At 35.6% G+C, this 15,441-nt stretch overlaps 1 protein-coding gene across 15 annotated transcripts in view; it reads right to left on the minus strand.

Annotated features, from left to right (window-relative positions):
- LOC115224382 (kinesin-like protein unc-104) overlaps positions 1-15,441 on the minus strand; it is a 300,207-nt gene that overhangs the window by 91,149 nt on the left and 193,617 nt on the right. For all 15 annotated transcript variants that reach the window (XM_029795269.2, XM_036513465.1, XM_036513461.1 and 12 more), the window contains 3 exons: positions 14,621-14,703; positions 12,324-12,392; positions 11,527-11,699 (listed from right to left, as the gene is read on the minus strand). In XM_029795269.2, the coding sequence (XP_029651129.1) occupies positions 11,527-11,699; positions 12,324-12,392; positions 14,621-14,703 (325 nt within the window). The remainder of the gene's footprint in view (positions 1-11,526; positions 11,700-12,323; positions 12,393-14,620; positions 14,704-15,441) is intronic.

Consider the following 15,441-nt stretch of genomic DNA (forward strand, 5'->3'; position numbering starts at 1 on the left):
TGATTTTCACTGTTTGATTTGCCTAATAGTGGTTCTATCTCTAATTTAATATATATATATATATATATATTATATATATATATATATATATATACACGATGGGCTTCTTTCAGTTTCTGTCTATCAAATCCACTCACAAGGCTTTGGTCGGCCCCAAGGCTATAATAGAAGACACTTGCCCAAGGTGCCACACAGTGGTACTGAACATGGAACCATGTGGTTCGTATGCGAGCTACTTACCACACAACCACTCCTACACCTATATATATATATATATATATATATATAGCAAGAGAGAGAGAGATTCAAGTAAACTGGTAGTACTTGTAAAAAAAAAAAGCTTCTTAATGTATCATTTTACAAAACATAGAATATATAGAATGATACAAGAGAAAACACTACGTTGAGAATTCGGGGTTTAACAAAAGCTTCCTTTCACCTGAAGGACGTAGGTAAAATTCAGCATTATTTTGAAGGATTTTTTGCATTTTGCATTAATGCTGGCATGCAAGTGATTTATTTATTATTAAATATAATAATATAAATTATTTACATGTTTTTAAGTTACAAAACAATTTGTCATGATGTTAGAATTTTCTTATTGTTAAATAAAATTTCATCAAATTATTTCTGTCATTTATGACTTTATATATATATATGCGTGTAAGTGTGTGTGTGTGTGTATGTGGAGACGCGTGGCTTAGTGGTTAGGGTATCAGCATCATGATCGTAAGATTGTGGTTTCGATTCCTGGACTGGGCGACGCGTTGTATTCTTGAGCAAAAAAAGAACTTCATTTTGCATTGCTCCAGTCCACTCAGCTGGCAAAAATGAGTAACGCTGTGATGAACTGGCGTTCCGTCCAGCTGGGGAACACATACGCCATAGAAACCAGGAAACCGGGCCCATGAACCTGGCTAGGCTTTAAAAGGGCACATTTATTTATTATTTTATATATATGTATATATATATATATATATATATATATATATACTTTATTTAAAGCAGCAGAAAATTCAGCAAAACCTGTTACTCTGAGTTTCACGTTCCCATTCGTCAGACAGTTTTTTCTAGCAAATACTGTCCGACGAACGGGAACGTGAAACTCAGAGTAACAGGTTTTGTTGAATTTTCTGCTGCTTTAAATAAAGCATATTACTCTACCACTGGTATTTGAGTACTCTTTTTTCCACCTTGTTTCACATTTATGTGTTTACTCAGGTATATATATATATATATATATAATATATATATATTATATATATATATATATAATGCAAGAGGACTAATATAAGAGCCATCTTTTTAAAAATTTTCTATATGGAGCATTGGGTACGTTAAAAGTCATCAGTGTCATCCAGTCAGGCAACTTGCCCAGACCCTAGACCAGTAGATTATATTGGTCTTTTGATGGCTGAAATAGTTCATCTGCACATGCAACAACTACAGATGATAGCAGTAGTTCAGTAACTGAACTGGTTAATCCTGGCTATTGACTGTTCATCTACTCAGCATCTAGTGATATTCATTACTGACTCAGTAAGTTCATCTGCTGAACTAATTCACATCCTATTTCTTTACTACCCACAAGGGGCTAAACACAGAGGGGACAAACAAGGACAGACAAACGGATTAAGTCGATTACATCGACCCCAGTGCGTAACTGGTACTTATTTAATCGACCCTGAAAGGATGAAAGGCAAAGTCGACCTCGGCGAATTTGAACTCAGAACGTAACGGCAGACGAAATACGGCTACGCATTTCGCCCGGCGTGCTAACGTTTCTGCCAGCTAATTCATATCCACCATGCTGCATCCTATTATTATTTCAATGTAGCCCTACCTTGGGTGCTGTGACTTTAAACTGCATCCTGTAGTGGGGGTGGGGGCTAGTTTGAAGGTCCCAGGCTTTTGAGGAGTATGAAATCTCCCACTCTTGCTCCTAGATCTACTCTGACCTACAGTAGTTGCAGCTGTCAGGGGCCTAGTTATGGATTAATTAGCATGCAAATAGAGGTAGGTTGTCAATGGAAATGAACAGCTGCCCTGGATCAAACCACAGGTGCTCCCTCAGCAAGGCCTAGCATTTTGTAACCACCCAAGCCAAGGTTACATTGAAATCATAAGATGCAACAAGGTGGATGTGAACAGTCTCAGCAGGTGAACATTAGAAGTAGTTAACATAATAAGCTCCTGTATATAGGTCAGTGTGCACAACTATAATTAGTAGTAGTAACGAAGATTAACATCAATTAATTTAGGTAATCAGATGAGAAGTGATGTCAAGAGCTTCTATGTGGCTTCTCATCATGCTAGAAGTAATAACAGCAAAATCTCCATCAAATCATGTTACTGTCTGAAAGGAAGGATACTTTTGATAGCACAGTCCTTGATACTCTATACCTGAAAATAAGACACAGTGGCCGTGGTTGGAATGCCTTTGATCATAGGTTTGCTGAATCAGAGCTGGTTTGGGATTAAACAACAACAACAACATCTAATTTTATAAACAGAAGAGAAATCCTGTTGGTGTACCGTGAGATGTAGAGACTAAAATTTTGAGGGTTTTAAAACCCTTCTCATGTGCGCAGTTTGTTTCTCCCTTACCCAGTCTATGACTATCTGATGTATAACTTAGACACTTATCAGAAAAGTGAAACCATCATGTTATCTTGCAGCCTGCTGGAGCCCACATTGAGTCACTATATGAAGAAATTTGTGTTCATGTAGTAATTCAAGAGAGGTCACAATATGTTGATGTACATCCCCCATTGTTTTCTTCAAGAACCATAACAGGATTTGAACCCAGCACTGAAAGCTAAAGGAATATCTCATGCATAATACAGTGCCCCACTCCCCCACTAGCTCACAGCTATATTAAATAATTCTCCAAGGAAATTTTTCACAACATATGATAGGCCCTTGAAAGTCAAGAATTTTAGCAAGGGATATAATGCTGTCTGTCCTCAAAACAGAATGTAAACTGCTCTCCTTTCAGTAAGTAAGCTGTAAGTCAACTGTCTCGCTTAGATATAACTCAAGATTAGGTGATCTCTCATAACAAAACACTAAATCATGTGACTAGAAGGAGGACTTTACAGCAATGTTAAAACACTAGGTCACACGACTAAAATCAGATCAGTGCCCACAGTGGCCATTTCAGGCATCTGGTCAGAGGAGAAAGAGTTACACTCATCACCTTTATCAAGACTTCCATCACTGGTTGGAGAAAGGTAGAAATTTATTCTCATTAAATGTTTGCAACATATTGTATTCTCTAACATGGAGTGAAGAATCCAGGCACTTGAGCACAAATGCTTCAGAAGTTTATTATACATCCTGTATACAGAGCACAAAATGAACAGCTTTGTCATGCAGCAAGTCAACAAATACACTGCCAGACAGGAACCACTCTTTGTGCAGGTAAAAAGACAAAAGCTAGCCTGGTATGGTCATGTTTCCTGCCTCAACTCTGTCCGAAAGCATTCTTCAGGGGACAAATGAAGGAGAGTGGAAGAGATGCAGAGAAAATCCTGAATGGGCATCATCAAGGACTGGACAAGCCACAACACAGCAAACTTGCTATGCATAACAGAGAACAGAGACCATTGGCAACAGCTGACTGTGAAAGCATCTAGTGTGGTATCCCAATGACTGGCTGCATCAGTTAAGGGATTTTTATGATGATGATGATGATGATGTATTCTCTGCAAAAGTCCCCTTAGGTCAGGTGATCACATAAAACTAATTTGTCTTGGTACGTAAAAAACACCCACTACACTCACGGAGTGGTTGGCGTTAGGAAGGGCATCCAGCTGTAGAAACACTGCCAGATCAGACTGGGCCTGGTGCAGCCTTCTGGCTTCCCAGATCCCCGGTTGAACCGTCCAACCCATGCTAGCATGGAAAGCGGACACTAAACGATGATGATGAATAGGAAGATTAAACTTACCACCCAATCTACCCACATTGCAACTACAAATAGATGTGGGGAAGGCTGTGAGCTTGTACTATAAACACGGATGAATTCAATGTGGAACAGATACAGCAGAACAAAAATTGGTAACTGAAAGGGAAAAAACCTAGGTTTTCCAGTTGAAATCCCACACATTTTTCTTTGCTTTTTAACTATCAAGGGCCATTAATCCTTTTCTTACCATATTTCTAATTAAATATACTGCCTTTGTTTCAATTAATTTCAAAATAATTAAGAATTTAGTAAACTAACTTTATTAAGCTGGTCTTTGGAACATAAATCAATATGAAATTTTAATTGGTTTTCGTTTAGATCACTTTAAAACAAGGAATTTATATAATAATACTAAGAGGTGGTATGAAAAGTTGGTATCGAAAATATATGACTGATCAATTAAGAGAGGAGATGAAACAACTCAAATCTTGGTCATTGAATCTCAACGGCTAAAGTTTCAATTTTGCAAGAGCTGAATCCTATGTCAACCCCAATTAAAATTCAATAGCTTAGGCCTTGTAGGCAGTCGGCAAATGTCCAAGTATTTATTGGCTCTAAAGAAAATCCAGATTTTCTTGTACAATTTTACCAATGTTAAGAATATGAGATTTGCTAGAATGGAAATGATGAATCTTTACATAAAAAACTGATTCATGAAAAGCAGGAACTATTATTTGATTTTCTTCACTATAAAGAGATCTAAATGTGCTGCTTTCACCATCAGTTGGCATTAACAACCAGATTTATTCCAATCTGCATTGTCTATATCATCCAAAAATTTCAATCATCTGATCCTATTGGAATTATTTCCCTTGTTTGAAGCATCTATTTATTTCTTTTCTGTTTTTCTTTTTTAGAGTTTAACATGTTTGTTACTGTATTTCTGTTAAATTACACTACCATTGTTTCAATTAATTTTTAAAATAATGAAAAATTTAGTAAAATAATTTTGCCATTATTAACCTTGTGTATGAAACATAAAATTAGCATAAAATTTTGATGGACAGTTTTAACTTAGGTCACTTTAAAACATAATGTTCATGATGTAGAATGAGAGACAGTCTCAGGCAAGTCAGTATCAAGAGCATTAAACACTCTTACAGGAAGATTTTGTTTGTTAATTGCCAGAAAATCCTCAACTAATTGAAAGTTCTCCAATCCACTATTTATATATGCAAGATCCTACTATTTAAGTATGTATATATAGATATACACATACTTATGTACTAAAGACAAACTACATATATATATATATATATATATATATATATATGTATGTATATATTATATAAAACGGGCGATACTGCTAGTATATATATATTTTTTTTTTCTCAGGAACTATTAGACCTGACACTGTGTATTCGCTTTGTTCTCTTACTTTATTTTCATCTTATAAATCATCTCATAATAATGACTTTTATGACTTTTATTACTACCTCAGTCAATCTAAATGTATATATTTGTCATTACCTGTCATAAAAAAGCCTTTTTTTTAAATTTACAATGTACATTTTCGTTGATTTTTCATATTTTACCCTTATATTTCCACGTGTATCTTATATTTTCTTTTTGTAACATATTTCTACTATATATATATATATATATATATACATATATATATATTGTTGATATGTTGTCAATTGTGGAACACAGCTGTCACTACATAAACTTGACGGAAAGTATTACACTTCAATATGGAAAGACGAGGAATCAAAATGTATTGTATGATAATCTATATACACAGATAAAATGATAAACAAGGGGGCACACTAACCAGCACATGTTATCCAGGTATATAGAATTTTCATCAAAACTTGGGAGTTACTGTCAATCATTTTATATTTCATTTGGATTTAGCATATCTCTCTACATATATTAATACATACACAAACATACACTCACATTTATACGTGTGTACATGCATTTTTGTACCTTCATGTACACCCCATAAATGCATATGCTACTATATATATATATATGATTTAAAGGACTAACCACTAAAAGTGGACAGTCAATATGCTAGATATAGACGTCAAAATCGCTATTTTCCACGAAGAATGGGTTCTTGAGGAAAAACTCAGCAAAAAACCAAAGTGTAAAAATAAGCAAGACAAATGAAAATATACGAAATAAAAATACGAAATACAAAATATTTTCATTTGTCTTGTATATTTTTACACTTTGGTTTTTTGCTGAGTTTTTTCTTGAGAAAACATTCTTTGTGGAAAATAGCGATTTTGACGTTTATATCTAGCATATAGACTGTCCACTTTTAGTGGTCAGTCCTTTAAATTTAGTATGTAAAAAATATTTTTAATCTTCGGATTTTTTTAAAATATGCTCGGCCACTGGTTTTAATTGATTAATATCAATTTCTACCCTTATTCAATTTTAAATTTTATATATATATATATATATATATGGTATTAACCATAAAATAATGTGGGGTAATTATAAACAAGAAAAAAGCAACAAGAATGGATTAGTTTTTCAGTACAATTGTTTCATACGAAGAACAGCTTTATTAAAAGCTGCAAATATTGCAGCAAATACAAGTGTCCCGTATTTGCTGCAATATTTGCAGCTTTTAATAAAGCTGTTCTTCGTATGAAACAATTGTACTGAAAAACTAATCCATTCTTGTTGCTTTTTTCTTATGTATATATATATATATACAAATTTATGTACACATATGCATGAATAAATATGTAACCATATTTTTTTATACGTCTCTTTAAATTATTCATTCATCCCAGGTGCAACAGGTGAAGCGCTTTTAGAAATGACATTTTCATTAGTGTTCAGGTATTTTTCCTATATTAACAAGCAGAACATGTGATTCTTCTTCTTTAGTTCTCTTCCTGAAGTTAGAGCTCTCCAAACAGCTAAACTGTCCCAGGAAAGGGCTTCTTATATCATCCAAGAAATCACCCAGAATGTCCAAGGAGGCATCGTAATTTCGTAATTAGGTAAAAAATTATTCTTTGAGTCAGAGTGGAAATATAGGTATATTTTTTTTTTTTAGTATTATCATTGTTATAGGCCAGCAAAAACAAACAAAGAATAAAAGTAAAATGAAAAAGAAAGGAAAATATTCCTGCTAGACCCCTTCCCCCATAACAAGAACAATAACAACAGTTAAACACTGAGTTAGGACATTATAAACATACTAGGAAATAAAGCCTCTATCGTGTGGTCTGGGTAAAAGAAAAAAAAGTTTCAAATAATAACGGTAATAATAAAAAAAAAAAATGGAAGGAAGCTCAAAACCAGGTTCAAAAAATAACTGCTACAACATCACTACACCAAAGGAGCACATGGAAACCACAGCAAAAATATGGAGACAAACAAAAATGTATAAAAGAAGTTGACAAAGATGTGTGTGTATATTTACACATATATACATATATATGTATATATATGTATATATATATATGTATATATATATGTGTATATATATATGTATATATATATGTGTATATATATGTGTATATATATATGTGTATATATATGTGTATATATATATGTATATATATATGTGTATATATATATGTATATATATATGTATATATATATGTGTATATATATGTGTATATATATATATATATATATATATATATATATATGAATGTTTTACTTGAGGAGAAAGGAATAGGGGAAAAGCTGAAAAACAAAGCATTAATAAACGTGAACATAAAAACATATTGAAAGAAGCAAGCGTATGTATCTATGTATGTATGTATGTGTATATATGTATATATATGGAGAGAGAGAGAGAGAGAGAGAGATTGCCTCAAATAAAAAGTGAACAGTGAAGAGAAAGAAAAAAACAAAAAAAAAAAAAAATCAAAGGTGAGCTTTTGATGTTCTTAAATCCAAACTGAAACCAATGATTGAATTTCATTTGAAAGTGAAGAAAAAAAAGCAGTTTCAGTGCAGTGTCAGATGTGCTGGGGTGGGGTGGAATGGAATGGTTAGCAGTAGGGGGCTGTTGATTGGCTTATCTATATATATAAAAGTGAGGTTGTGTGGTGTCTGTCTCCTACGATTTAGATTCCTAACTACTCCCACATTTTGCGGTGCAGTTTAACCAAAACCGGGTATCTTATAGTCGTGATTCATATCGAGCCCTTCTGGGTATTAGTGCGTGTCTACGATGAGTCTACGATTTAAAAAAAAATTTACCATCATTTTTTTCCATTTTAATGCATTTTTTTTCGCTATTATATAAGGAAAGTAACTCTCTGAAAATGTCTACGATAAGTCAACGATTTTTTAAAAAATTTACCATCACTTTTTTTTTCCATTTTTAATGCATTTTTTTGCTATTTTTTGGCTATAACTCTCTAAAAATGCTTATATAGTTATTTCCCTTACAAACCCGAGCAACGCCGGGCGATACTGCTAGTCTATATATATAAAAGTGAGGTTGTGTGGTGTCTGTCTCCTACGAATTAGATTCCTAACTACTCCCACATTTTGCGGTGCAGTGTAACCAAAAGCGGGTATCTTATAGTCGTGATTCATATCGAGCCCTTCTGGGTATTAGCGCGCGTCTACGATGAGTCTACAATTTTAAAAATAAATTTACCATAATTTTTTCCCATTTTTAATGCATTTTTTTGCTATTATATAAGAGAAGTAACTCTCTAAAAACATATTATTAAATCTCAGAATGTAAAAAGCTACAGTAACCCCCCCCCCTTTGTGGTTAGCCATATTGAGATGGCTATTATACTTTACATCTCTAAAAATGCTTATATAGTTATTTCCCTTACAAACCCGAGCAACGCCGGGCGATACTGCTAGTAATGATTAAAAAGAAAGATCTTAAGGGTCAACTAGTAGGAGCATGTCACAAATGAAGAGATTCTGAGAAGTGTGAAGTCATGACCATTGCAAAGAGAATGCAGATTCCACCTGGCTGGCCACATTTTTTGTATGGTCAATCAACGGCACTTAAAAACAGCCATGGCTTGAGTACCACCAATCAGCAGGCCAAAGGTCACTTGGCAGCAGGCATTTCAAAATGACTTGAAGATGGTTAATATTACAAGGAACAGACAAGAGTAGCAGCCAACTGAACCCAGTGGAGAAAGCTCGCTGCCCAATGCAGTGAGCAGTGCAAGAGGACCTAGAGCTAAATCCTCATCGTCGTTTAACATTCATTTTCCATGCTATGGGTTGGATAGCGAGCAGGAGCTGGCAAGTCCAGAGGCTGCACCATGTTCCAGAGTTTGTTTTTTGGCCTGGTTTATATTGTTTTATATTGGCATATTTTGGTCATATTATGAGGAGAAAATCCCTGGAGAAGGACATCATGCTCGGAATGGTCAGTGGCAAGAGAGGAAGAGGCCGACCAAGACCCCACTGGCTTGACACCATCAAGAGTGATACCGGAAGGACATAGCCAGTCTGAAAGAAGCGGCCCAGGATAGAACTGACTGGAGGACACTGATCCATGGAGTAACCGAGAGTCAACTTCGAGTGAGCAGATAGATAGATAGATAGATATTGTTTTTGGCTTGGTTTATACAGCTGGATACCCTTCTTAAAGCCAACCACTTTACAGAGTGTAGTGAGGGGTTTTTCACATATCACTATCGTCAGCGCTTTTTACATGTCACTAACACCAATGCTAAGTAAGCAGTGTTATTATAATAGTATTTATCACATCTTTTGAATACCATTGAAAGAAGTTAATTTATAAATTAACAGTAACATGTGTAGATGCACAGCAGGTCGGGAATTATTTTCACCATGTTCCATCACAGAAACTTAGAAGTATTCAAGTACTTTCTAATGATAAGGTTGTCTTTCTACCTTGTATTTCTATTTATTAATTTATTTTTACAAACATGAAATACAGTTTGTGTCCAAAATCACCAAACTTATAAATTTTTCTTGCTAGGTGAGGACTTTACAAGAGAACACAGTTGAAATCAATGTTTGGTTTCAGTGAAGAATAAATTTTAAAATAATCTGGAAGCTGTAGGGAATGAGTGAGTAAATGAATTAACGAATGCATAACCAAATAAATGTCAAAAAATACAATAAAGTTACCGGTGATTATAAAATATGTAAGGCAAACAGTTAGACAACATGTTTACAAAACAGAAGTCAAACTGACAAAACAGAAAGAATAGCTCATATAGAAATGTGAAGAGGAAGAGAGGTGAAAGAGGAGGCTAAAGGAAAGGGGAGGAAAGTAAGAGAAGGAAATAGATAGTTGAACAATCGGAACACAAAACTGATGTTGAATGGTTGAGGGAGAATAAAATAAGAGAAGGGCAAATATAAGAAAGGAGGAAACAGAAGAGAAAAAAGAAAAGCAGCAAGAAGAATCTGAAGATCAAGAAGCCAGAATGTCAAAGAGCCAGAGGGTTGATGAAGAGTTATGAAGGGAAGTAGGAACCAGAGGGCAATAGGAAGAGCGAAAGGGTTAATAGGTGAAAGAAGAACTGGAGAGTCAAAGATAATCAGAAGAATTAAAGAAGAATAAAGGGCCAAAAAAGAGCCAGAGGATTCAAGAAAAGGTGGAGGGTTCAAGAAGAGCTAGAGCGTTTAAGAAGAACCAGAGGGTTCAAGAAGAGCTAGAGGGTTCATGATGAGCTGGAGGGTTCAAGAACAGCCCAAAAATTGAAGAAGGGTCACACGGTCAAAGAGGAGCCTGAGGTTCAGGGAATGAGTCAAAGGATCAATGAAAAGATAGAAGGTCAAAGAAAGAGTCAGAAAGTCAAAGAACTAGAGGATCAAAGAAGTGTCAAATGTTCAAAGGAGAGTCAGAAAAGTGTTAAAAATGAGAGGATGAAAGAGAAAGGAGAGGCTCAGAGAAGGAAGCAGAAAGAATGAAGGAAGAGTAAGGATGAAGAAAGAAGAAATAATAAGAAAGCAGATGGATATTTTTTAAAAATCACAAGGATTAGAAAGAGAGAGAGTGGGAGTAGAAAAGTAGAGAAAGAGGCAGGGACAGACATATGAATGTGAGATAAAGGTTTTGTTGGGAGAAGTAGAGTTAAAGATATAGAGTCAGAAGTAAAGGGACAGAGCTTAAGAAAAGGAAGGGAAGAGACATGAAATGTAAATAAAAAAGAAGAGGTGGGTAGAGGAAAGAAGGGAAAGATGGAATGATGACAAAGTATGGAGATAGAAAGGAAATAGTTAAACAGGAAGGAGAAAGGGCGGAGGGCAGAGGGAAGGAAAAAGAGAAAGAGTAAGATAAAGAGGGGAGAGAATGTGAAAAGAAAGACAATAATAGAGTAAGGAGAGGAAAACGAAAAGTCGGAGGAGAAACAAGAAAAAGAAAGGAGAAGAAGGAAGAGGAGGAGGAAAGACAAACGACTGAGAAGAAAACAATGATGTCGCAGAAAATAAAAGAAAAAGAACAAAAACCACAGACAAGCATCCAAGAGAAAGATAAAAAGAGTGCAGCATACAAACACCAAAAATAAACAAAAAAAAGTCTTATTCGTAATAATAATAATGATAATGATAATAATAATAATAATAGTAGTAGTTATTAATACTAATAAAGAATTAAAAAAAAAAAAACTTACCTCAATTTCTCCAAACTCCAAAAGTGAGTAGCGCCGTTCTTCAAGTCTTGCACTTCAACAGCAACAATGGTCTTGGGAAATGGTCTGTTACTGTCTCTCTCATCTTGAGGCAAGAGTTCAGAGGACAAAGGTGAGTAGTTGGTGTCGGTCAGCAGAACAAATTGAAATTGAACCTACAAAGACATTTGAAGTCAATGCCACACTTTAGATATTTATTGAGTTTTGGGCTTATTTTGAACGGGCATTGCCTGTATGTTGAATGGTGTGTGTACATGTGTGGGTGTATGTGTGTTGATTGTATGTGTGTGTGTTTAGTATGAGTGTGTACATGTCAGAAATACTGAGTGCAGGAGTTAAGTATGTATGTGTATGTGTGTGTGTGTGTGTGTCATGTATGTGCAGGAGTTGAGTATATGCAGAGTATGAGTGCAAGCTGAGTACAAGCATATGTTGAGTACAAGCATATGTTGAGTACAAGCATGTGTTGAGTATAAGCATATGTTGAGTACAAGCATATGTTGAGTACAAGTATGTGTTGAGTATAAGCATGAGTACAAGCATATGTTGAGTACAAGCATGTGTTGAGTACAAGCATGTGTTGAGTACAAGCATGTGTTGAGTACAAGCATATGTTGAGTATAAGCATGTGTTGAGTACAAGCATGTGTTGAGTATAAGCATGTGTTCAAGTACTGAGTGTGTGTTGAGTGTACATGTGAGTTAAGTATGCATGCGTATGTTGAGTATGTGCATGTTTTGAGTTGCATACATGCTAGCGTTGAGTGCATGGGTACGTACCTTCTTGTTAAGTTCGACACTGATGGCATTGGATTCTTTCAAGAAAATAGCGTTGCCCCAGAGATCATCCTGTAACAACACAAAATACAAACAGCAGTTTACTTCACAAAGTCTTTGACCAATCTTTCAGCATCAACAATAACATTTTATGAACCAAGAAGGAAGCCTCTAAGCCAGGGCTGGCCAATCTGAGGCCCGCAGACTTTTATCTTGTGGCCCGCTTGATATTTTCTTGAAATGGGTTTATTTAAGCCCTTACCCAACAATTATTTTGAAAATAAATGTATTTTTTCAGACATATTTTTTAATTGTTTTATTTTACTATGTTTTGAATGGTGATTTCGAGGTATATTTCAAACCTTATTTATTAAGAATTTTAATTCAATAATATTGATTTTAAATTACCGCTTTGGGCAGAAACGAGTTAACCCATTTTTTTCATAAATCATATTACTTTTACAAAAAATCATGTTATTTTATTTGGTTATCTTATTTTCCAAATTTAGAATGAATGATCAAAAGACAACGTAAAAACAAAGTGAATACTTCTATTCATAAAATGTGCCTTCCAACCCTTCGACTGTCTCCAGGTGACTAAATCATACTCGGTCTTCAATGCCTTACTCAAGCGAAAGGTGGCAGAAATCGTCACTGCCAGACGTATAAAGTGAGCGAATATACTCGTATATGTCAAAAAAGAGTTTATAATAGACAAAGGAACTCATTTGCTGTCGATTTTGGCGAGTCTATCTTTTGACGAGTTAACTCACCAGAGATAGAAAAAAACGTATATATTCGTTTCTGCTGGGTAAGGGGTTAAACAAACATTTTAAAAATTTTATCAAAAATTAAAGATTGTAATGAAAAGTAAAAAAGAAAGATACTAATGTTTTTGCAATGATAATATTTCATGTTGAATCAATGATCTTTCATTCATTATTATAATAATAGCATGAGAAAACAAAATTCTTTCAATTCTGTCAGTATACAAGCAGCCCTCAAAAAATTTCTATGATTAAAGTGGCCTGCAATGTAATTCGAGTTGGCCAGGCCTGCTCTAAGCCAATGGCTCTCAACCAGGGTCCATGTAAGATTTTGTAGTTTTGCTTACTTCTGCAGTACATTTTTAAAAATAAAGTAGCTAGTTAGAAAAATCTAAATATCAGATTAAAGTAGTAATTATACTATGAAGTAATATTTATTGCCACATCAATATGGCTCTTTGACGTTACTACCATTTTAACCCCAGGCAGATCGTCCTGTATGTATTACAAGTACCCTGTATGTATTACTAACTATTTCTTTACTACCCACAAGGGGCTAAACACAGAGGGGATAAACAAGGACAGACAAACGGATTAAGTCGATTATATCGATCTCAGTGCGTAACTGGTACTTAATTTATCGACCCCGAAAGTCGACCTTGGCGGAATTTGAACTCAGAACGTAGCGGCAGACGAAATACGGCTACGCATTTCGCCCGGCATACTAACGTTTCTGCCAGCTCGCCGCCTTATGTATTACTACCGTCCTCCTGTAGACGATGGGATCACAAGACCAAATGGCTGCAGCCTACTTGTGCCCATCTTCAGTCGTGAACAGCCAACTACTAGAAATAGTGGGAATTCAATTCAGCTCGCAATATGTACAGAAATAAGGATGTTACATGACAATGATGATGACGAATCTCAAAATCAAAGAGACTGAGGACTAATTAAAACAGAAAAGAAGGCTAGACAAAAACGGTGAGAGAGTAGACAGAAGAATCTATATTTGTCCACGACTATACAGGTACCTATAGAACCTCTCGAAAGAGCTGTTCTTCACTCCTGCTCCAGAGCGTCGGCTGCGGGGTCACTCTGAAAAGCTCTATCTGTGACGATTTCATCTCAATCGAAGGAGAGGGGCTTTCTCCGTCCGGGTTGCAGATTCGTGGAATAAGCTGCCGGACGAGATAGTGAAGATGCCGACGACCGCTTGGTTCAAAGTCTCTCTTGACCAGAAATGGCCTGAACTCTTTGCCTGAACACCCTATCTGTACATAACTCCATGTCCCCCTACATGGCCTTGCTTTTTGCTTTTTGAGCCAAAAAATTAACTTAACTTAATTAGTGAGAGCATGGTATATGTTACCAAGCCACACTCGTCATTGGCTGATGGTTGGCTCTTCTTAATAATATGGTTGTCATTGATTTCTTAAAAAAAGGTGCTAAAAAATATGATGGGTTGCATACTGACCGAAGATAAACCAAACAAGAAAGAAGAAAGAGAAGGGGATGAAAATAAGGGTTACTTACTCTCAGGGATGTAAATTGATGGTATTTCCATTTCCGAAAAGCCCAGAGGGCTATTTGACGCTCATGGTCAGTCCATGTGCATTCTAGTATTAGAAAAGGGAAGACATATTAGAGAAAGAGTGTGGGAGAGAGAGAAACAGACAGACAGACAGACAGACAAACAGACAGACAGACAGACAAACAAACAGACAGAGAGACAGACAGTCAGACAGACAGACAGACAGACAGACAGACAGACAGACAAACAGACAGACAGACAAACAGACAGACAAACAGACAGATAGACAAACAAACAGACAGAAAAACAAACACACAGACAGACAAATAGAGGAACAAAGTGCATATATGTACAAACATGCACAGGCACACATATCTTTTATCTTTTACTTGTTTCAGTCATTAGACTGTGGCCATGCTGGGGCACTGCCTTTGAGAATTTTTAGTTCAATGAATCGACCCCAGGACTTATTTTCTTTTTAAGCCTGGTACTTATTCTTTTGGTCTCTTTTCTCAAACAGCTAATGTTACAGTGATGTAAACACACCAACACCGGTTATCAAGCAGTGGCAGGAGACAAACACAGATGCAAAGACACACACACACACATATACATATATATATATATTCAACAGGCTTCTTTCAGTTTCCAGCTACCAAATCCACTCACAAGGCTTTGGTCAGCCCAAGGCTATAGTAGAAGACACTTGCCCAAGGTGCCGTGCAGTGGGATTGAACTCAGAACCATATGGCTGGGAGGTAAGCTACTTACCACACAGCCACACCTGCACCTATAATACATATATAAGTTTGCAAAACAAATG

This window comes from Octopus sinensis, linkage group LG25, assembly GCF_006345805.1.
Source record: "Octopus sinensis linkage group LG25, ASM634580v1, whole genome shotgun sequence".
Classification (NCBI taxonomy): Eukaryota; Metazoa; Mollusca; class Cephalopoda; order Octopoda; family Octopodidae; genus Octopus; species Octopus sinensis.